The 24,417-nt window shown below is 40.0% G+C and overlaps 2 protein-coding genes across 7 annotated transcripts; one reads left to right on the plus strand and one right to left on the minus strand.

Moving 5' to 3' along the window:
• Window positions 1–909: 909 nt before the first annotated feature.
• On the minus strand, window positions 910–5,802 carry LOC125206013. Of its 3 annotated transcripts, none has more exons than XM_048105272.1 (9): window positions 5,185–5,802; window positions 3,449–3,596; window positions 3,214–3,364; window positions 3,000–3,125; window positions 2,840–2,920; window positions 2,404–2,596; window positions 2,066–2,336; window positions 1,441–1,473; window positions 910–1,374 (listed from the first exon to the last, which is right to left on the minus strand). In XM_048105272.1, exons 1-9 carry the CDS (start codon window positions 5,380–5,382, stop codon window positions 1,211–1,213), a joined length of 1,365 nt encoding a protein of 454 aa, XP_047961229.1. In that variant the 5' UTR covers window positions 5,383–5,802; the 3' UTR covers window positions 910–1,210. The 3 variants fall into 3 exon arrangements, with proteins under 3 accessions (XP_047961229.1, XP_047961228.1, XP_047961227.1); XM_048105271.1 differs by having other exon boundaries at window positions 910–1,379; window positions 5,185–5,801; XM_048105270.1 differs by having other exon boundaries at window positions 910–1,473; window positions 5,185–5,798.
• Window positions 5,803–17,265: 11,463 nt separating this feature from the next.
• LOC125205406 (putative E3 ubiquitin-protein ligase UBR7) lies at window positions 17,266–22,466 on the plus strand. Of its 4 annotated transcripts, none has more exons than XM_048104311.1 (7): window positions 17,266–17,844; window positions 17,957–18,098; window positions 18,770–18,869; window positions 19,708–19,866; window positions 20,123–20,383; window positions 21,522–22,136; window positions 22,213–22,466. In XM_048104311.1, exons 3-7 carry the CDS (start codon window positions 18,783–18,785, stop codon window positions 22,300–22,302), a joined length of 1,212 nt encoding a protein of 403 aa, XP_047960268.1. In that variant the 5' UTR covers window positions 17,266–17,844; window positions 17,957–18,098; window positions 18,770–18,782; the 3' UTR covers window positions 22,303–22,466. The 4 variants fall into 4 exon arrangements, with proteins under 4 accessions (XP_047960268.1, XP_047960270.1, XP_047960269.1 ...); XM_048104313.1 differs by having other exon boundaries at window positions 18,777–18,869; XM_048104312.1 differs by lacking the exon at window positions 17,957–18,098.
• The last annotated feature ends 1,951 nt before the right edge of the window (window positions 22,467–24,417 follow it).

Genomic DNA, 24,417 nt, shown 5'->3' on the forward strand with positions numbered 1-24,417 from the left:
CTTTTAGACCCTCAATAACCACATCCCATTTGACGAATTTTTAATTGTCACAAATTTGAAGCCTTAGCAGATCCTAAAACACATGGCAAGTGGCCAAATGTAGTTCGATGTAGGATAACACATAGTAGTATGTTTTAATTAGAAGAGAGAAAGAGAAATGAATAATGGAAGAAAAGGAGAACGAGAGAAGATTTTTATAATACTATCATATTAGGTCATTTTTCGTAGAAGCCCAAAAATGTCCTCTATGGCTAAAATGTGAAAATGTATATTCGAAGAACATTTTGAAGCGAAAATTAGCTTCAGATACCAAAAATGAGATTTTCAAGTACTAGAAATGCTATAGAAAAAGATCAAGAATTATTTTCGTAAACTGAAAGATCAGGTACCAATTTTAATGTTCACCTTTTCTTTATTTGTTGCTTATCATAATTCAATTTAATGCTGCCAACTTTATTTTGATTCCTTGTGAATATATCAGCACATGATTTTCCAATAATTTTGTAACTTGCAGATTAATCAAGAATGTATTCCACCCTCCGTCTTATAAGAATATGTACTCTCTCCTTTTCTATTCGTCTCACAATATGCATTTTCTAATTTTAAAAAGTCTTTTTTCTAATGAGATAAAACCCATTTTCCGCTATCAATATTTGAATTACTTTTCTTTTCTATCTCTATCTTACTTTACCAATTATGCATTAAAACACGTGCTTAATCTAGAGTGCATATTCTTGTGGACCGGAGGAAGTAATAATATATGCAGCTTGACAATTGGAGTAAATTAGTACTACTACAATTCACACTACGATTGCCTTCATCATTCATACACAGTTCTGGTTCTTGAGTAAAACCCAAAGCGCCTTAAATAAAAACAGTAACCAAGAAGAACAAAAGAAGAATCATTAATTCAGAAACAAAGACAGGCAATTTACCGAGAAACCAGATTATCTTGCAGAACAAGCACTGTTCTTACCCTGACTCTTACATCTACACACAAAATGCTACTCAAACTTTAGTTAGGTCCAAAACGCCATTGAGTAAATTGACAAATACATGCGTCCACATATTAAAAGAGCATCATGATCATGATAGTTCACATGGACAACCCCCCTTCATGGAGGTCAGAAAAGCACAAACTCAAAACAAGTTATTGGGAAGACTAATCATTTAGCATTCCATAAGAAATGGGGGCCAACTTGCCACCCCTTTAGTTGGACCACACATGAACAAGACCATGCCTATTTCCAGTGTATATTTCGTTGCGGTCCTCATCATAGAAGAGGGCAGTGATATCTTCCAAGGCCTCAGCAACGGTGCTGATTCTAGAAGCTTGGATGCGCTTCCTTGAGTTGCACTTCTTCCCCCCACAACCTGCACTGCAGTTGCATTCGTTCATCGGAAGACTGTTGCTTGCTTTTATTTTTGCCAAGCACTTACCAGTTAAGATATTGCTGATGTTGATAGAACCCGCTGCATCAACAAGAAATACATGAGGAACAAGACAAACATTAGGCCCATTAATAGAGATTGTCATGTTAACATAGTTCCTATTGTATTCCACAGAGGTTAAACGAAAATGTAGTGCCTAGTGTAAAAGAAAAATTCATATAAAGAACCCAATCTTTACAAGTAAAAGTGAAAGGTTAAAATTTTGACATGGACAAAAGTGCACAGATGAACATTAATACTAATATTAATACAAATAAAAGTGAAGGGTCTCAATGGACCCACCACCTGCTTTAAAAGTATAGAAACAACATACTCCCTCCGTCTCATAGAAATAGGCCATATTTCTTTTTTCGTCCGTCCCATAATATCCATATATAGTAACCTTTGTTCTTCTTCTCTTTTACTTTATCATTTATGGTCCCACCACCCACTTGTACTTTCAACTACTTTTTCTCCTCCTCTCTTATTTTACCAATTATACATTAAAACCCGTGCCAACCCTAAAGGGCCTGTTTCTACGGGACGGAGGGAGTATCTGTTTTCCCTAATGAAATATACACCATGTAATAGATATAGAGAACTTAAGGAATGACTATGTGCTTCCGGAACATACCTATGCCATCAGACAATGGTTCATCAGAATCTGCTTTGCAATACGAAATGATGAGATCCTGATCACTTGTGATATATATGTTGTTAGTGTTGCAATCAGGATGCCATAAAAGGTGATCCTCAAATGAGGTCACAAGTTCCCCTCTGAAGTTCCAGACAGCAACTGTTCGGTTTCTGAAAGTCAGGAATAATTGGTTCTCATACAGAAATATGAATGCAGAAGGGGTCATGAACTCGGTCCGGCTAACTTCTGTTATCTCAACATTGCGAACCTAAATAGACAGGACGTCAGATTTCGGAAGGACAAGAACATCACAATTGCAATATATAGAAACTTACATCAACAATCTGGAGATTCTCATTCTCTTGCTTGACTAGAAGCTTCTCATTGAACTGCTCGATGAAATCAACCTTCTTGTTTCTATGAAGAAGATGGTTAAACGATTTCAAAACAGTCCCATCTTCAATTGAGAGAATCTTCAAGGGGACGGCGCCTTGGGTTTTTGTGAATATCAAAAGCATGATTCCTGGACTATTGTACAAAACATATGCAAAAAATATTAAACAAAATGCCAGCAGAACACAATCAGAGGGAGGGAAACAAATTTACAACCTCCAATTATCATTGCAAGTAATTCAGCTAATAGTCGATTACTCAAGCATGCATAAAATCATAATAGCACAACTGGCATACCCAAACCACAGTTTTCAATATAATCCCAAAGGTAAAACTATAGTTTCAAGATTAAAAGAAGCATCCCCCCTGTAACATTACCTGATCTTGATCTCCTGAACATTTTTATCTGAAATCGAGTACAACATCGTGTAGTTTTTCAAGTCAAAAACCTTGTATATGCTGAAAGAAGACAGTTGTAGATATCAGAAAAATATACGTGTCAAATATAATAGATGATCCACTTATCAGCTAAGATTACCTGTCTTGTGCAGAGTAGGTAAGAACCTTTCCATTCACATCATCAAACTCGACAAAACCAGGCCACTTCAATGACTCGGACTCAAAAAGAGGGAAACCAGCATCAGGTTTGCCCCTTCGTATGTATCTAAAAGATGGGCCACAGATGTAATGAGGAGTAATAAAACAAAATGAGAACAAAAAGAAACAGCAAGCAAATGGTAAGATGAAATTACTCTATCCGTGTTGTTCTGCATTTTAAGGAACTAAAATTATCCGAAGCATAGACAGAAACAGTAATTAGTGAATCATTATTTTTGTTGTAGAATAAGCTCCGAATGACTTCATCAGGACAAACATTCAAGAAGCATATCCTCTCGTTAGTCTCTGCATCAAATAGGTGACATATATAAGCCCTTTAAATAGCCAAGAGAAAATGCACAAGGAGCTTAAATTTCAGTAGTTTTGTACCTCGACTAAATGCTGCACACACACCAGATTGGGCAAGTGCAAAGACAATATCACGGGCAGCAACTATCTCAATAATTTTTGACCTCTTCTTAAGAAACGGTAATGACAAAGAACAATATCCCTTGGGATCATGAGTATCATACTCCTCCTGAACCAAAAGATCAAGGTCGGTATTAGTCCATCATGCACATAGGCAACATTATATCCATTCTCCTCATGACAGTTGAATACAATATAAACAGCCAAAAATAATGAGTTCTAGAGAAAAAGACTTCTTTCAAATGAGTTGATGCTTATAATGTGATCAGTTTGACATAAATGTTATAACACCTCCATCAGATTTTAGGAATTAAAATTTAGCTGATAATGAACAGAAAAAATGACAAGAACTTGCTCATCCTCTACACCAAAACTAGAGAATTTTCATGAGCAAGAATTTTCATGCCGCATATCACTATCATACATGATAAGTGAAGAAACTATTTGAACTCAATTAAAATCAAATTTATCAATATACTAAAGTATATGAGAAGAAAGTTTATGTACTTAAAACAAATAAAAGAAAGAAACTTGCTCATTCAATAAACAATTACAAATTGTATCTTCAAACTCATACTAGTGCTACAGAACATTAAATTCCTATACCAGCTTCTTCAATAGTGGGGTGCAAAAGTATAATACATTTTTCACAAACGGCTTGGAATTATAATCTTTTTTACATTACTAAGCATAAGCATGGACGACCCCTCCAAAACTTGTTTAATCGGGCCATCATCTTCACTCCATGTATCATAGCAAGTCATTACTCGGCCCGCGCCTGGGAGGGGCAGACTGGGGACAAAGATAGGGATGCACAAGGGCTGCCTGAGTTGATGAGTCTCTAGGAAGCTACCTTGAGGACATTCTAGAACACTAACAAAAACTAGACAATGTAGCAACCAATATGGATGACGAGAAGAGCAATTCAGAAAAGTAGCAATCGACATTTTTCAAAAAATAGAAGGGTTTAATATAATGTGAAACCAGACAAAGCCAAAAGATTTAATGGCTAACAAACCTATAACACCTTATTTGTACAAAATCTTGTTCATTAGAAAACCCTATTATTTGACCTAAAAGTGTTAAAGAAGAGTAAATCACTGTACTAGAGAAGACTTAGGTGCATAATTTGTTGACCATGTAAGTAGATTCATGGATATCGCACTCTAAAGAACCATTTCATAACATCTATAACATCTATATGTGTCAGTTGAGTTGACGAAAGAATCATGGAGAAGGTCATAACCCACTACTACTATCTAATATGTCTCTCAGCTTCCTTTATAAGTCGTGGCATGTTAGCATAAAAGGCGAATTATAATATCGGCTTTAGGTATAGACTGAAACACCTATCCATGTAAAACACTGTTATAACAACTAAAAATATTGTAGCACATTCTCCACACAAAAAGATAAATAATACACCTTCTGGTATACAGATCTACAAACATGCTAATTCAAGTGAGAAGCAAAAAAAGGGGAAATTGAGGTGAAAAAATGCCCTCCAAATCTCGGCAAACACTTCATCAAGCAAGCACCCAAAAGCCCTAATTTTTCTGTGCGTCAAAATCTTCGTTATAGGCAAATATAGTTCATCAAAGTTCAAATCTTTAGAGGCAACTACCTACAAACCCTTGAAATGGGCCAAAACCTGAAAAGGTTGAAGAAGTCGAAAAGATGGTGAAAATCAACTAAACCTGCAAGCTAATGTTGCGGAATCGCTCCTGAGCATCGCTCATGCTAAAAGCACGATCACGCTTCGAGGAAATCTCCCTTCTCTGCAGCTTCTTCACGCTATTAACAAAACCATCTAAACCACCGCGCGGCCGCTTCTTCGCGACCACTCGCCGGCCACAGCACGGCCTGGGGCTTGCCGTTATTCTCCGCCCGTCCATGGCACTTTTTACAGAGAAATCTAAACCCTAAAGAAATTATGCATATCGAATGTATCCGAGCTTTGAATTGTAACATGCAATGAAAAAACCCTAAATCTCCGGACCCAGAAAAGATAGTCGGGGCTCCTTTACAGGCCAAGGTCCGGAGCGAAATTCAATCGGAAACAAGAGAAAAATCAGTTTCTCATCCTCTTCACAGTGAGTTTTTGAATTAATCGTCGCATTTACGCAAATTTAGATGCGAGAAAATCACTTTCCCCTTTTCTCTCTGTGCCTTCCTGTAGTAGTAAAATATTTACTCATGAGAATGCAATATGGCAAAGAGTAAAAGCTCTGGGTTTGAAACGAGGATCCAAAAATAGAGAATGCGAGAAATTTGTCGGATTTTAGAAGCGTTTGGCGACCGACTAGAGTTCAAATTCCAGATTGACAACATTGGACCCAATTGTAAAATTCTTCCGCTTTCCAATGTTTATAGTTTCCGTTCAAGTTTTAAGAAATGTAATGGATAGAAAAAATTAGTGATGCATCGTAATTTAAAAAAAAAATTGTGATGTAGTAGTATGTGTTAATTTATAAAGGAGCACATAAGTATAATACTCCCTCCGTCTCAAGCTACTCGCACTTTTTATTTTAGGCCGTAAATTTGAGATTGATTTTTTAATGTAATTAAATTAAAATTTTAAGTGTAATAAGACATCACTTAATAAAGGACCTCTTAACTTAATCTAACATATTAATTAAATGCATTAATTCTAACTTAAACTATAAATAGTGTAAGGAGTTTGTGATGTGCCGAAAAGTAAAAGTGCAAGTAACATGGGACGGAGGGAGTATAAAAATATAAAGATAGAATGGCGAGGATAAACACCGGCCATAGTGTTGGTAGCAAGTCTAATATATCAAAGAGCAATACTCCTTCTCCTCGTTTGAGCTCTCCGTTTCTTGCCAGCACTGCTGGTTTTGGCAGGAACAGAGCTGGCTCGTATCAAGAATCTAGTATCAAGAAGGGGCAAATTGCCCTCCTCCATTTTCATCACTTATATATAATTTATGTACTATAAAATTTATTTATTTTAATTTCTCATTAATTGCCCCTTTTAAAAACCCTTAATTTTGCATATGTTTTATTATGCCCCCTCCAACCCCATCCCCCGGTTATAAATTCTTGACGTCGTTCCTGGGTTTTGGCACATACCGCAATGCTAAGTGCGAGATTTGGGGAGCTCTACTAAAATATATATTTATGTGTTTTCTTCTTTTATTTAGTCTCTGAATGTGAGTTGGTAAAATCAAATTTAAATGGTAGTACATTTAAAAAAATATATGTGGAATATTAATTGCAAATAGAATAAATGTAAGTTCAGATATAAATGAAAATCTTTAATAATATAGAATTAGACATGCACAAACTGATCCAAATCAGCTGTTAACCGCCGGTTCGAACCACCGGACAGTTCGGTTCAGGTTCAAGAATTTGAGAAATCGGAACTGTTGGTTCGCCGTCAAACCGGCGGTTCAACGGTTCAAGTAGGTTTTCCGGCTAGGTCCTAGGCTTTTCAGGTGCAGTGTTGCAAAAAAGTGGGCAAAAACCATCAGTTTTCCGTCAGAAACCGTGGACTGAACCACCGGTTCAGCCCTAAACCGCCGGTTCCGGCGATAAACCGACTGAAATTTCAAATTTCAGTTATTTTTTTTAAAAAAATTGGGTTTTTCCAATTTTTCTCCTATAAATACTCCCTTCCCTATCATTTCTACTCACCCCATTCTCGTGTGACAAGGATTTCTCTTCTCAATCTCTATTTTCTATTCTCATTCTCATACTTCAAATTCAATATGTCTTCTTCTTGTGATGCACTGATACGCTCGGATTTTGCACTACTTTAGGGCCCTTAATTTGTTTGTTTTTAGTGTCTAAATCACAATTCATGTCCATATTTCACGTATTTTATCTATTTTGGTATTTTGACATGTTTTGTGAGAATTGTGCATATTTGAGCCAAAAAGATAGGAAAAAGTTGAAGATGGAATTCCGACGCGTTCAAGACGCCCAGTGGCTCGCTGAGGGTGTGCCGCAGCGATCGTTGGCCCACAGCGACCGCTATGCTTGAAGCGGTCCGCTCCGGAAAAGTTGTGCTGAAAAGTCTGAAGACGCAGTCGCTGGGACATGTGCAGCGACCGCTCAAGAGAATCCCGTAGCCACTGGACTTGATCCAATTCACGGTTTTAGCACAAGGGTCATCAACCCGCCTAGCTAGTTGGGTAACTTTAAGTCGAGCCAACGACTTCAAAACAAAGGCGCTTGTTGGGAGGCAACCCAATATTTTATTTTCTTTTATTTTCTCTTGATTATCGTATCTCCGTTTTCCAAAAAAATAAAATAAAAATAAAAATAAAAATAAAATTAAAAATAAAAATAAAAATTTAACGGCAACCGCTACGTAACCCACAACGGTCGCTGCCATTTTGACACGTGCGTAGGAATAGGGTCGGGCCGTAGCGGTCGCTGTGTGTGCCGCAGCGGCCCGTAGGAGACCGCCGTCAGGAGAGACCTGCAGCGGTTGCTGCGCGAGAGGCAGTGACGCGAAAACTGCTTTAGAGTTAGTTTTTCTTTCTCTTTTCTTCATCTTTTCTCTCCATTCTCTCTTTTCAAATCACTCCAAATCAAGGTATGGAATCCCCACTTCAATTTCTGAGCTTTTGCTTGAATTTTTCCATGGATTTTGCTTTATTTGATGAATTGTTCGGTTGAGAAGTTTGTTTCAACATGGGGGATGAGTTTGATGTTGTTATTTCATGATTTTTTTGGTTATATTTGAGAATTGGGTGATGAATTGTGAGTTTTGATAGTGAAATCCCTCCTTGCTCTTTGTTGTTATACATTGCAATCATGTTCATAGCATTGTGAGGCTATTATTATTCCCATGAATTGCAATGCACGAGTAGATAATAGAGATTGTTGGTTTTGTTGTTTATGATGATGCGTCTCTGCATGGGGATTAATTCACGTTGGGGGATGGATTATTGGTGTTCTTTTGTGCTGATGTTGTTTTATGTCTTCATGAGTCACTCTAGAATACATGCTAAGTACAAGCTTGCACAACATGGTCTATTTTTGTTGATCATTGCTTGGTTGATTGCAAGTTTAGGGGGAAGCCCTTGTTTGTCACTTGATGATGCTCTTTTTATGAGTTTTGTGTTTCTTTGTAGGACCATGACAACAAGAGGAAAGCCCGAAAACGCGAAGAGCTATGGCATTAGCCTTCCGTTGGAAGCACACAAGGCAATGTGGAAGAAAGTCTCGGTGAGAGACACCATGCCTTCAAGATACCCACATGATCTTCCCCTCGCCACTTTGGGGATTATAGAGGACTTTTTGGCGTTGTATGACATCAGTGAGGGTAATGGCCTTGGCCATATGTTTCGTGGGAGGTGGCCATCCTACTGCAGACTCACTCTTGAGTTTCTAAGTAAACTTAAGGTCAACAAGGACCGCCGCACCCGCATCCCCGAGTCCATTGACTTCCGCTTCGGCAACCACAACCACACATTCACCATGGCGGATTTGTGCGAGGTGTTCCAGTACCACAACCCCAACCCCAACCCCGACGAGGAAGTGGAGTGTAACTACTTCGACATGTGGAGAGCTATGACCATCGAAGGGGAGGACTTTTTGACGGCCTACGCCAAGTATTCTTCCATCCGCAACCCCGTCCTTCGATACCTCCACCGGGCGATGACGCAGCTAATGTTTGCCCGGATTGACGGTGGGAGTGTCTCCCAAACCGAGATGGACGTGATTGGAGCTTGCTCAACAAGAAGGGGATCAACTTTGGAATCCTCTCCACCATCTACGTCGACCGCATCTCCAAGAAGGACGTGAGTTGATCACGGCGATTGCCGAATATGTTGGCATCCCAACGGTGGACTTCACTCCGGATATGGGTGAGATGTTCATCAGCTATGAGGTCCTTTTTGCAGTAGGTCTTTTGAAGACCGACTTGAGTGGCCAAGCCTTCTTCCTACAGTCGGCGCAGGATTACTTTCCCGTTCCACTCCCACAATTGACCAAGGTTGATACGTGGGACAATAAGGCAAATTGGAGGCTCGACACCGCTGCCCACCGGAGTGTAATCGAAGCTAACCCCATTGATGGGGAGTTTAGGAGGCGGAACATGCCGCTGCACTTCCCCAACTTCGAACCGGAAGTTGATTCCACCTACGCCACCATTGATGAATGTGGAGGGTGGAGAGCATTCGTATGCTCAAGGAAGTGGGGCACCGCCACCGCCGCCGCCGCCTCGGCATGAAGAGGAAGAGGAGGAAGAAGTAGAAGGCCACCGCCGCCGCAACAGGAGGAACCGCCGCCGAGGTCGACCGGATCCTCAAGAGGAATTCCAAGCCGGTTCCTCCGCCGAAATAGGAGAGATGTTCTCCTACTTGCAAAACATGTCCAACACTTGGGCCAACCGTTGGGTGGAGCAACAACAAGTCAACGCTTTCAACCAACAAGGTTGGAATGCTCAAGGCGATTGGCGGGCGCCCGAGACGAACTTTTGGGAGGCTCAAAGGCTCGAAGACGTTCATCAACGACAACAACTTGCCGAGCTTCGCCAAATGGCCACGGAGGCTCAAGAGGAGCGTCAAACCATGAGGGAGGACATCACCAATCTCATCGGAGCCTTCGAGGACCATAGTGCTCGTTTCCCTCCTCCTCAAGAATGATGAAGTCAAGATCATGACTTTAAATGAGCATTTGTATCATTACTTTGTCATAAGACAATTTGTTTTTGATGTTTTGACAATTTTTTATTAAGTTTTTGGTTATTTTTATTTTGAATTTTCGTTTTAAAGCCTTGAAATTTTTTCGCAGGTTCTGGACTCCCGCCAGCGACCGCTGCATGTGTTGCAGCGGCCCGCTGGCCATGCACTTGATAGGTCTGACTCATCTGCAGCGACCGCTGCCCAATGACAGTTCCAGCACGATTTTTTGATCTTTTTCGAATTTTCGCCCCGTCCGGACCCCACGAGAAAATTTCAAGGTATTTTTATTGCTTTCTAGTTTACTCACGTCCCTACCAACTCTACAAACTTATTTTACACTTTGTTGTAAATAAGTTTGGGGGGATGAAGTGGTGGACCGTGAGTTTAGGGTTTCTGTTTTTGCTTTTTTTTTTTTTTGCTTTGTTTTGAAATAAAACCTGAAGATGAATCCTTGTGAAAACCTTGAAACATGTCGTGAGCATAACATGAAGAACTTAGAAACACGCATGCTTAGGGACACACTTTAGATCGAGTTGACGATGATATTACATTCCATCTATGTTTAAGTATGGCTTAACGTTTTGATTTGATGGTTTGGTGAAAAGGTGCAAAATTAGTGAATTGCTTGTTCGCCTTGAATCATGCTTTATACCTTGTGAGATTTGAGCTTTAAATTTCTTTCTTGTGTGATTTATGTGCATTCATGTATATGTTTCTAGAACTTGCTCCTAGTCTTGCCTAAATTTACATAGTGTTTAAGTTGATTTAGGAGGATGTTAGGCCATCTTTTCTAGCCTACTTTTATACCCAAAATTTTCGACCCTCTCAAAATTTTCAAAATTCCATGTGGAGCCAATTTTGAGCCTTTAAGCCTTTTCTTTGGAAGCCAAATTAAACGGAATCTTGAACACTTGTTTGCAAGTGTAAATAGTTTAATTGCTTTCAAATACAAAAAAAGTCCAAACAAAGAAAAAGTTAATCTTCAAAAATATTTTCGAAACACCAAACTCTTCAGGGAAATTGTTTTGTCACTCATACTCCTCAACCTAGGAACTTGGTGTTTCACCTTTAGTTTTGTATGGAATCGTGAATTGCTAGGGGAGGAAGGATTTTCAGAACAAGATTTTGGAGGGAAGTCGATTGTTTTTTTTGAAATTCAAAATCCACCTTTCTAGGAGGCGTACGGTTGCTTACATCACCTTGCAACCATTCGCCAACCTATCCTAAAAAGCAAAATAACTTTATTCCTTCCCTTTCAAATCAAAAATTTCAACCAACCTTTCTCTCTCTAATCTCGCGATTCTCTCTCTAATCTCCCCCAAATTTCTCTCAAACCCTAACCCCGAATTTTACCCTAGCTTTTGTGAGTCTTTGCAGAAAAAAACCATGGAGAAGGCACAAGATGTTGCTGCAAGGAAGGAAAACCCCACCACCAAGCCACCGTCCGGCGATTCGTCCAAACAACCGCCGGTTCTGGCGACTTTTCCAGTTCTTGAGATACGCTCTGAGTGGCGTGCTTTCGCAATTCCAGAGCCCACTGCCGCCGAAAACTCTGAAGAAGCTGCATTCTTGAAGGAGTTGGAGGAAAAGTTTGGCAGCAGGGAAGAAGCCCAGAGAATCTTTGGCCTGTTTTCGGCGATGCATCAAGGGAGATCTGCCGGAACCACAGCCATAGCGCCGCAACCACCAAAAAGACCTGACGAATCGATAGCCCAAACCCAAGATCGACCACATGCAGAAACTGGGCCGAGCCCAAACATCGGAGGACAAGAAGGGGTTGGCGGACTTGAGGAGGAACAGGAGGGCGTTAGCGGTTTTGCGGACGAGCTTGACAGAATGGAGGTGGACGATTCTGGGAATGAGGCCGCGAGGAAAGGTAATACTTCTGTTATAAAGTCTGTTGAAGGGGAAAACCCTATTGAAGAGTCTGTTGAGGGGGCAACCCCTATTTTAAAGCCTGTGGAGAGGGAAACCCTAAATCTGTATGTTGAGGGGGGACCCTGTTTGAATCTGAGGGGGAAACCCCGAAACACACTGAGGAGGAGACTCTGAAACCATCTAAGGGGGAAACCCCATCTATGTTTGCTGAGGGAGAGATCCCTAAGAAATTTGTTGGGGATGAGGTCCCCGTTGTGGATCTGGACGATGTGCCAGAGGGAGACGACTCGCCAGTGAATCTGAGGGAGTCAAGAAGGATGGCGCGAAGGAGCATGCTGGATGAAGTAGATGATGCAACCAGTCCAGGGGATCAGGATCCTTTGCCCCAGGGGCAAAGAGTGTGCAGGAAGAAGAGATGCCTGGGTTAGAAGAAGAGGTGGACACTGCGGAAGAGCACCACGTGGCTATGGAACGCAAAAGAAAGGGCAAGAAGGTGGCCACTCCTAAGCCCAGGAAGTCGTATCGAATCTCTTCAGTCAGGGAGGAAGCACTGACGCCGCCCCGTGCACCATCTAAATTCCCTGGACCTGGCAGTCCGGCAGTGGAACACGAGTCAGAGGAAGAATCTGAGGAAGAATGGGTGCCAAATTATGAGCGGACAGAGATCTGGGTCACGAAGAAACTGCTAACGTCCATGGCGAAATTTGATGACCCCAAGCGAGCCCAAACATACAAAGACAGGAGTGCAGTGGGCAAGTTGCTAAATTCGGGAAACGCTTTGATCTGAAGGCTCTGGAATTCATTGAGTCAGAAGAAGAATTCTTGTCCTTTATTAAGGACATTGGCTTCGAATGGTTGCTGAACCATAGTGACCAGGTGGTACCGCTCGTAGCAGCGAGGGAATTCTTCTCGACTTTCAAGCTCAAGGCAACCACTGATCAAGATGCAGATTCGATTTCCTTCCGCCTCTTCAACATAGAGCACGAGATGAGCATTAGAGAATGGTCTCTGCGGATGGGGCTTTTTACAAATGCTGAGGATGACGAAGGAATCTAGGATGAGCGGATGTTCGGACCACCAAAGCACACCCCAGGATTTACGCCGCAGACCGCATGGGAGTCTATCACGCATGGAAGGAGTGGAAAGTTCAAGACGAGTGTCTTGAAGGGCCTGCACATCACAAACCATCTCTTAAGATTCGCGCAGGAGTTTATCGGATACAATCTGATGGGAACCGCGAGCTCTGCCCTTACCACTACTGAGTTATACTTCACATGGTGTATGTCTAAACGAATTAAAGTCCACCTGGGGTATTGGTTAGCACAAGCCTGCCATCAGATGGCCGCAAATCCCTCTCGCCACATGTTCACTTGTCATTTACTGGGTGCCTACATCAAACTTAACTATATAATGAAGTTCGGGAAGACAGAACCGGATGTGACGATGTGTGAGCCACCGGAAGTGTTTAGTCTGGATTATTTTTTCAACAAGGGGCTGCTGTACATGGAGGGAGAAAAGGTCTGCTTCTACGATATGGGTGCAAGTGTGGACAAGGTGAAACGCGAACCGGACCTGGTGGAGGATGTGATGACTACGGACGTGGAAGAGCTGCGGAAAGAGATGGCTGTGATGAAAGAGGAGCTCGGGGGAGTAAAAATGGGGCTGCAGGAAATCAAAGGGAGTCTGGATGTTCTGGCCGAAAGGTCTGTTGGTGTTTGTATACTAAAAGATGCTTCGAGCGTACATGCCTTTGTACAGTCAGCTTGTGCATGTATACGAGAAACGCCACGTCCACTTGTTTACCTAATTATGAGAATAAATAATATAATATAATGGTTTATTATTGAAATATGATAAACAAGTCTAAGGCTTTTTACTAAGAAGGTCAAGTAGGGAAATTCGATGAATCTCCTCATGAGTTTTCCAGTAGGGGACTTGGCCAGATCTAGTAAGAAGAAAAACGTATTCACAACCTAGATAGGCTTTGGCTACCTATTGGTACGGTTGCGGTGTTTGTGATAATTCTCTCTTACCTAAGAAGAGATTAGTAACACCGGTGTGGTAAAGCACTGAAAGGATCTAATCCGAAATGTATTCTTTATTGCTATCTACTGAAAGAATATATTTCAGAAAGTTTAGTATTTTCTAGTCTATGATATTAATATCAATATTGTTTATTCAATCAAACGCCACTTTGACTTATCAATATGTGAGAGTTTGTACGTAACTCAAGTTCATGATATCTTGGGTGGTAGTAATTGAATAACATGAAGGTATTGGAATATTATTTCATAGAATTCGCGTGCCCAGTGTGGTATGATTAAATCCCTAAAAGGGTGATCCCCAATGAGGTGTTTGAAAGAAGAATTTATTATTCAGAAATCTGCGCAGTTGGAATTTATTCCACGAATAATAAATAAAGTTTCAAACTAGAAAAACTCTTTGGAGAATTAATTTAATTCTAGTCACATAGCAGACAAAAGAATTAAATTGATGGATCAAGATAATCTTAAACGCGGGAAATATTATAAAATAAAATGGACCCAAGTTATTTGTAATTTGGTGATTTAAGTGGGAGTGCAATATTATTCTTTAGTGGAACAAAATAATATTCCATTGATAATATATTAAATCATGGGTCATTTGATTTAATTAGTAATTTATCTAATGGGTGAGCCCAACACTTAAGTCATTCCATGGATCCCCATCCTAGCCCAACAAGTCCATGCTTATAAATAGTGTAGAGATGGGAAACCCTAGTAAGCACTCCACACATCACAAACCCTAACCCTAGCCGCCATAACCGGCGCTCTCTCTCTCCCCTCTTGCCTCGGTTTTCGTGCCTTTGCACGAGGGAGATTAGGGTTTTGGTTTTTGTTCTTGTTCTATCCTAATTCATAGGATTAGATCAAGACAATTTCGTGTTTGTGTTGGTTTTCCCTAGATCTCATATCACTTTTATTTGGTTCTTCGAGATCCGCCCACACGGATGGAGAATCAAGGACAAGGGAATAGGTTGGAAGATTCGTGGTCGATAAACCAAGGATCTCCGGGTGGTGCAGCTAGCAACGTCAATCCAATGATGGATTATGAGGTAACAATCGAATCTACATCGAATATGCATGATTATGTGTTTATTTGATGTTATATCTATAGATCTATGTTTATTGCATGAAATTGGAGTCGAATGCATAATCACCTAAATAGATCCGTTCTAGGACCTGTTTGGTTTCCGTGTCTTCCGCTGCGGTAGTCCCAACAAGGTCATCTGCCCAAAATGATATGATGGCCGATGCGGTCGAATTATGAAGAAAATGACAGAGTGGAGGAAGTTCTCCCAGACCCAGCAGAAGCTGCCCCCTGGACCCAGTAAAGTGGTCAGGCAGCCCGGTCAGGGAAGCTCGTCACTCCAGAAACTCCCTCCCCCGTCCAAGCCGTTGGTAGCCCCTCGTGCATCTCAAGCTCTTGCGTCCGTCTCTATGAAGAAGCCCCTGCCTAAGACCCCTGTGATAACTGAAGAGGAAGCGCTGGCGTCGCCGGCTAAGAAGAAGTTGAAATTGAACCGCCCCAACGTACCATCCAAGTCTGGCTCCCGAGGGGGCCAGACTCAGAATTGAAACCCCCCATTGACCAAGTAAATTTTATTTTTCAATTGTTTTATTTTTCTTTTATATGTTTATGTTTTATTTGTGCTGAGCATGTGTAATTGTTGTTATGTGCATTCTCCCACTTAGCCCAATCCTTGGTCTAAGTGTGAGAAGTTTTTGTTAAGTTGAGCATGTTGTTTTTCGGTTATAATTCTGTTTTCTCCCACTTAGCCCAATTCTTAGTCTAAGTGTGAGAAGTTTATGTGTATACTCAACATGTTATTTCCTGTTTTGTATCTTTGTCTTCTCCCACTTAGCCCGTTGTCCGGTCTAAGTGTGAGAAGTTTTCTTGTTTGATTATATTGTTTCTGTGTTTTGTTGTGATTGTGTGCACCAACTCCCTTATTTCCCCTCTTCGCGTATTGCTCAGGTTGAACACAGGGTGGTGCTACATCTCCAGAATGCCACTAAAGCAGGGATCTTGATGACGAAACAGTGGGTGGGTTGTTCTCCGTCTCCTTCGCCCCTGCTGAATATGCCCGGCCCTCACCCGGTAAAGAGACCAAGACCGGTGCTTTGGAAACGTCCGCAACCTTCCTGGTGCAAGCTCAACACGGATGGTACCTTCACTCCCTCTGCCGAGAGATCAGGAGGAGGAGGAATTATCAGAGATGAACATGGCGATATCATCGTGGGCTTCTACCAGCCGCTGATCGCAGACTCGAGCATCGAAGCCGAACTACTTGCTCTAGCCCAAGGCTTGGAAATGGCGAAAGAAGTGAGAGGTAATATCTGGATTGAAATGGACGCTGAGATCGTGGTAGATAACATCCGCGAAGGGTGCCTCGGAGCTTCAACACATAGTCACGTTATGGCAAGAATCATAAATTCCATCCGAGACCAGAATTGGAAGATTTCCCATATCCATAGGGAAGGAAATAAGGTGGCGGACAAATTAGCTTCTCTTGGATATCAAGAGCAGTACAGTAACAATTATGACAAACAATCCGCCCCTCCTATGATCAAAGCTCTGGTACATATGAATCAGCTGGGATTTCCATCATTCTGGTTTCAACCTCCTTGATGTCAATTTAAACCAACTAGAGAGTACACGGTTGTCTGCCGCATCTTAGAGGTGGTCCCCTTTGTACTCTTAGGGTCCCTCTCTTTTATGTCTCTTGAACCATGTAATTTCCTGCCACTTTTGGGCACCTTGTAATTTTCTCGCGTTAAATGAACGGGTTGAGGGTCCGCCTAACCCTCCGCCAGGAAGGCGTTCAAAAAAAAAAATGCAACTTTAACACTCAAAACGGACCACAAAATGACCTTGAAATAGTGCAAAATCCGAGCGTATCACGACACTAGTCGGTTGCTTGCGCCCACAAACTCCTTCCTTGACTCCTCGTATTTTCCTCGGCGATGTAGAATAAATCCCAAGATTTAGTTAAGCGCGTAATTCAAAATCTCGCAATTATTTTTCCTCGAATTACTTTATTCCGGGCTTAAAATAATTATTCATCCGGCAAATTAATTAAATACTTTCCCTACATTTAAAAACAAGCCCAACAAAATTATTTACTTTGAACCAAGACTCCAATTAAATTAGCCCAACGACAAATTGAGCTAGTCCAAATAAGTAGAGGGATCGGCCCCTCCTCATTCCATCTGCCTCATCTCTCTCACACCATCTCCCCAAAATCCCCAAAATGAGAGGAAATCCCTAACTCTCTTTTCTTTCTTCCGCCGACGCACCACCACCGTCTCCGTTCTCCCCCCCTATTCTCAGACCTGCATTTAATCGGTCTCCCCCATCTCCTCAGTTTGAAATTTCACACAGGAGAAATCCCCAAATTAAATCCCTTGCGAGTGACGCAGCACCGCTGCCTTCGCCTCCCTCTCACTCCCTTCCATTCAAGCACGCCGACGCACCACCGCGGCTCTAATCGCGACACTGTCTTACTGCTGTGCTCGGGTTCGAACAGCCACCGGTCTCAGGGAGGGAGAGCGCTGCTGCCTCTTCGCCGCTTCGCTGGATTCACGTCGCAGTTAGCCGCCTCCATCTTTCCGGAGTCGCCGCAGTCTACACCCAGCCGTTCGCAGCTCACCACCAACGCTGTTCGGGGTCCAGACCCGCCGTCGTAGCCAACACCCGTACCCCGTCGTGCCAAGTTGCTGTCCGGCAGAAGCTCGATTCACCCGAAACATTTGAAACAGCTCCGAAACAACCCACAAGGTAAGTTTCTTATACAAGATATGTTTCTCGTGTGTGCCGTGAGGGTGTTCTATTTGTGATGTTCGATTGGGTTCGTTGTTGATTTAATTTCGACTTTCGATTGATGCAAAAGGACATGCTTGATGTTTGGAGTGAAAGGGAATGGAGAAAACGTTACCGTGCTCGAATTGGTTGATGGAGGAGGGGAATAAGTTGGAATTCTCAGTCACTGCCAAAAGGAATTTTTTGAACTTAATTTCACAGTTGAGGGTTTGGTATGTGAAATTGTGAATTGCAATTACCTTTGAGTTTGGAATGAAAAAAAATGAGATAGCTGTGTACTCCCTCCGTTTCTCTCATTTCTCTCTTGCTTGTGATGAAGGAAGCTTTGATAACTTTGTATGAAATGTGGGGTTGATGTGTTAGCTGAATGATATGGTCAATTTTTCCTAAAAAAAAAAAAGAAGATAAATGAGACTTTAAATCACGGACATCTTAAAATTGCAAAATATGACATTTTTTTGCAGACGAAGGGAGTACTTATAAACCGGATAGAAATAAAATTGGGGATCGATTTGGTGGGAAATATGTTTACATCCCTAGGATACTCAATTGACAAAAGTAGAAAGAACCCTAAGAAAATTTCGGAGCCCAATTCTCTTTCTCTGTTAAAATTCCTTTCCTCAATCGTGGCTGCTTAATCTTCTGATTAAACCCCTAGAATCGATCATTTTTATTGTTCTAGTCACGTTTCTTTTTTTCTCTTTCATTCTATTCGCATCCTCGGATTCCATCTCACTCTATAACAAAATGTGCTTTTTTTGTGTTCATGTATTATTTCCCAAATTTTTTTTTGGCTCAAGTATCGTGAGATTTTCGATTGCACAATTGATAGGGTTTCGCTATTCTCTCCTTTTATAATCTTTTTGCGTAACTTTGCTTGAAGGGACTAGGGAAATATGTCTGACGTTTTTGACGATGAAGTTGATGCTGAGCCCACGATTTCAATTGGGGATTACCTGAAATCTGTCGAAGAAGAGGAGTTGGTGAGTGATTTATTATGTATTACTACGAGCTTATCTAATTATTGATGTTTTTGGATAAACTAGAAAAGTTACCAACTCGAAATTCAGGGTGGGAATTTTGTGGAAAAGAGGTTTTAAATGCTGCAATTAAAGTGCAGCTCTAGGATATGACGGTTATCCCCAGTAATCCAACACCGTATTTTTTACTGATTCATTAAATAGAATCTCATTTCTTATGATTGCAGTTGGTAGAAAGCCTAATTTGTTTTTCTTTCTGTAGATTAAGAACATGTTTAAAATCTGATTCTTACAGTTGGTCTTTCTATTAGACAAAATATGTGGTAAAGATTTTATTTTCAAAATCATTCGAGACACTGAGTTTGATGATGTGAATGTATGCATTTTGGCCGTGATTGGAGTTACTGGTAATCAATCTGCTTATTAAATAGTGGAGGAACTAACTCTTGTTGCTAAGATATTGTTTTGCGCAATACCCAAACATCTAGTACTATGGAGGCAGCAACTCTTGTTGGCAAAAATGTTGTTTTTCTATCTCTCTTTCTTTGAGCATCGATCTTACTTTCCTTTCCAATTTTGATATCCCTATTGAAATTAATCTTTAAAAACAAGATCCTTTATGTTACTTGCCCATGCTAATAACTTTGACATGAGAGATAACCAACCATTTATTAAAGTGGAAATAGATAGGAGAAAGTGAGACACAGAATATGCATTACTATTTGTGTATTATGATGTATCAGTCATGCTGTTGATATGTTAGTATTTTCATCCCATGCCATTTTACAGATATGGTACCTTTTACTGGCTGAATCTTTTCTTTCTTTCATACACTTTAAAGGAAGCAGATTTAATTCTGGGAGGTGATGAGGGCAAGGAGTGTACCTACGGAAAAGGGTATGTTAAAAGACAGGCAATTTTCTCATGTTTGACCTGCACACCTGATGGGAATGCTGGGGTCTGCACAGCATGTTCTTTGGTTTGCCATGATGGCCATGAGGTATATTTGAGTTCTGTAATAAGTTTTGGGTTTTCATTATTAATTTCTTTGCTCATTCACGGTATATATACTTATGATAATGATGTGTATGTTTATTTGGCATGTAGTGACAAGTTTGTTATATTTGGATGTGTACTTTACCTTCTTAGCTCCCATACATTTTAAGATATGTGTTAAAAGAAATGGTTTTAATATGGGGAGGAATGAATAACTTGCACTACGGTTTCTAACTGATACTATGTGCTGCTCTAACTAGATACTGGAACTATGGACCAAAAGAAATTTCAGATGTGATTGTGGAAATTCAAAATTCGGTGAGGTTTACTGCAAGCTTTTAGCCAGCAAAGATGTGGAGAATACAGAGAACATGTACAACCACAATTTCAAAGGTACTTACTGCACATGTGATCTGCCTTACCCCGATCCTAATGTTGAAGAACAAGTTGAGATGATTCAGTGTTGTATTTGTGAGGACTGGTTTCATGAGGAGCATATCGGTCTTCAGTCTGGTGACAAGGTTAGCATCTATATTGTTACCTTTTGGCTTCTCTTATACTTCACATGTCCTTGAAAAGACAAAAAGCTCGCATAATGACTGCTAAAACATTCTTTATGGTGTTTGCATATTTTTGTGGAAGGCTGTATATGTATTTATTGGTTAATAATAATAATCTTTAGTCTGGAAAGTGAGAACTGAAATGGTTAATAATGGAACAAACACATCTGTACTTATGCTTGTTTTGTTGCTGGTTAACCCTTTTTATTACAGCATTGAGTCATGCTCCCTCTGTCCCATTGAAAATGAAACATTTCCCTTTTTGGGTTTTCTCATTAAAAATTAAATGTTTCCTAAAATTGTGATACCACCATCTCTACTTTTTCCATCTCGCATACTTTATTCTCTTTTCATTAACTCACAAAACAACACTACATAAAATCCCGTACCGAAAAGTAAACGTTTCATATTTAATGGGACGACACATTCATTCACGTTCAAATGTAGATTCTAATATATGAATTCAAATGTAGATTCTAATATATGAATCTGATTGGTTCCTCACAAATTACGGACGCTAGTAGACTAGTAGTTTGGTCTGTAATATTAAATCTCTATCCCCTTTACCACTGGCATGGTATGGTAGACATTGAACTGTCTTGTGTTAGTGCTTTGTGGTATGGTACAACTATTGTCTTTTGTTGAAAATATGTACTTATAGTATTATCTTATTGTCTACATGAGATACTTATGTACTCCCTCCGTCCCGGATAATTCGACCCAGTTTTCCATTTCGGTCCGTCCCAAATAATTTGTCCCATTTCCTTTTACCATTTTTGGTATTGGACCCCATATTCCACTAACTCATTCCTACTCACATTTTATTATAAAACTAATATATAAAGGTAGGACCCACATTCCACTAACGTTTTCAACCCACTTTTCATTACAATTCTTAAAACTCGTTCCCGGTCAAAGTGACTCGAATTATCCGGGACGGAGGGAGTAGTTATTAAGCGCTAACAATAAATTTGTTGAACTCTAGAAATATTGGTTTTCTTTGTCTTTTCTAATTATTATAATATTGTTACTGTTATTTTCTCCTTTCGCTATTGCGTAGTATGTATTTGAGTTTGGCCATCTTTCTATTGTCAAATAGATCCCTAGAGACGAGGAAGGCGAGCCACTTTATGAGGATTTCATCTGCCAAGGGTGTTCAGTCATCTGTTCTTTTCTTACTTGCTATCCTCAAATCATTTCAGCACCGGATCCTTCGGATACTGGGAAGGAAAAGGCCGTTGAAAACACTGTTTTGATATCTTCAGACACACTTGATGATGACAGTAGCTCCACTGTCTCTTGTTTAAGCAATACAAAATCTCTTACTGTTCCTGGAGAAGGTGATGCAGAAGCTGTAATTAAAGGATGCAGTGAAGTTGCTGGGCCGAGCACCAACTGTATTATTGGAGGCACAATCGAGAATCTCCCAGATACTGGGAATAGCAAACCCTTGTTTCTTTCAAAAGGTTGGAGAGAGTTTCTGTGTAGGTGTGGAAAATGTTCGGACTTGTATGCCCAGAGGCGAATTAGCTTCTTGCTCGACAAAGAGGACTCGATCGCTGAGTATGAGAAAATGGGAGAGCAGAAAAGGAATGAGAATATTCAGAAACTAGAGGGTGCTGAGTTGAACTTTATGAACAATCTGGGCCATGTTGAGAAGATGGAAATACTAAGCGGAATTGCTGACATGAAGAATGAGATATTTTCTTTCCTGGTATGTCGATATGTTTTGAAAGCTAAAGGCATTGCTTTTTGGTGCCAATAATTTGGTTTTGTATTTTCCATAACAGGAATCGTCAGACCCCTCGAAGCCTGTCACGACTGCAGATGTCCAGCAGCTTTTTGAGAATCTTGCAAAGAAGAGAAAGCGTTCTAATTAAGTTATGAAGCATAGTTGTGAAAACTGGCAATTTATATTTATGACTCTGTAGTTGGTGTTGGGAGCATTGTTTTGATATACTATATTGTTTTATGCATCTGAAGTTCTTGACTTGGGTTGTAGATTCTGTATGTTATCTTAACAGTTAAATCAGAACCTTTTATCTCTCTCTCTCCAACAGGATATTGTCATTCCTTTAAAGGGTGTGACAATTTGAGTATTCAGAGTCAGGAATGAGATTACTCGTTTTGGACCTACTCCTTCCCTCCGTACCATAAGAGCATGAACTTTTGGTTAGACACGGGTTTTAATACACAATTGATAAAGAGAGAAATAGAAAGAAAAAGTAATTGGAGTATTGTGCGACGGACTAGAAAGGAAATAGTGTATATTTTTCTAGAATAGGCGGAGGAAGTACTTTTTATCATGCATTTGGATGGACAAGAGTGTGACATAATCATTATATGAGTTCTTGATTGAGTTGAGTTGTGTTATGGAAGCGTGTTGCCTTGAGAAATTAGTCACACCTTTATAACAATTGATTATACAAATAAAAACATAAAATAAAGAAGTTTTGAAATCAACTAGAGCGTACACATGTTGATCCATTTTACTGTCTGGCAGTTTTTATAATTGTGAATACACAACTAAAAACATTAAATAATACAACCCTCTAAGGGTGTCCACTATAGTTGGCCGGGCCAAGCCACAAAATGTGGCCAAGCCATAAAATCGTGGCCGGGCCACCAACGCCCATGTTTTACACTATAGTGGACATGCCCAAGTCACCAAATAATTTATTTTTTTCATTTTGTGTATATTTTAATTAAAAACGGGTATATTTATAGAATTTGTGTAGGAATGAGGTAAAAAAATGTGTATACTTATAGAATTTAAAAAAAAAAAAATCAAAAAATATGGAGAGGCGCGGCTCGTGGAGGAGAAGAAGAAGAAGAAGAAGAAATTAACTAAAGCATACACACATGTTGATCAATTTTATTGTCCTTATGACATTTTTTATAATTATGAATTAATTGTTTGAAAGGTTGACTAAATTATTTATTTATAGAAATGGTAATTTGGTGGTTACGCATAGCAATAATTAAACTTTAAAGTAACAAAAATATAATGTAACGTGCACCCATTTAATACTCAGTCGATCGTTAAAGAACTTGTTAGTATCTTTGAGCATCTTATAAGTTTGCCTCACTTTCTGATTTAAGTAGATCTAAACGTGAGTGATGGAAATATAAAAAGGAGGATCATATTTTTTTCTAACGTATTTAAATTTTTATAATTGGAATGAAATGCGAATAATAAGTAATGCTCGTAATTATCTGAGTCCTATGCTAAGACAAAGCGGGAAAAATATTTAGATGTAGTCACATGCACTCGCGGCGGGGGCTTACCACTGCCGAGCTAGGCAGTCCCACACTCGCCCTCACACCCCGTTCACGCCCATGTTCATCCTGAACCACTCTCGACCACCCTATTCTCTCAGAATCTACAAGAATAGACTATGTGTTAGTCATTTCATTAAAGCAAATCAAAGTGAAAGTAGGGACAACACACAAGATAATTTGTACCATAATAGCCACCATTCCTCTCCCAAAAATTTGACGACCAACTCTTTTATCCATTGTTCTAACACTGTCAGACGATGATAACTCTACTTATATGCGCTGAGAAAATCATAAAAAAATCAAAAGGAAAAAAATGAACAGTTGAAATTTAAAAAAAAAGCCCAAAAATAGTGAAGTATCTTTTTCGCCCCTAAAGAATGTGAAGTGCAAAAAATTTGTCTTCCAAAAAGTGTTGTCAAAACAAGGATATCTCTACTTAAATGCTTTTAGAAAAACCCTAAAAACCCAAAATGAAAAAAAAATGTAGAAATTAAAAATAAGCCAAAAAAAGAGTAAATTATCTTCTTCGCCCCTGAAAGATTGAAGTGGCCAAAATTCGTCGTCCGAAAATGTCGTCAAAAAAAGGATAACTCTACTTATAAATGTTTAGAAAACCCTTAAAATTCAAAAAATGATAAAAAAAAATGAACTGTATAAATTAAAAATAGCATAAAAATAGTAAATTACCTTTTTCGCCTCTAAATGATGTGACG

The sequence above is a fragment of the Salvia hispanica genome, chromosome 2, assembly GCF_023119035.1.
Source record: "Salvia hispanica cultivar TCC Black 2014 chromosome 2, UniMelb_Shisp_WGS_1.0, whole genome shotgun sequence".
NCBI classification, from domain to species: domain Eukaryota; kingdom Viridiplantae; phylum Streptophyta; class Magnoliopsida; order Lamiales; family Lamiaceae; genus Salvia; species Salvia hispanica.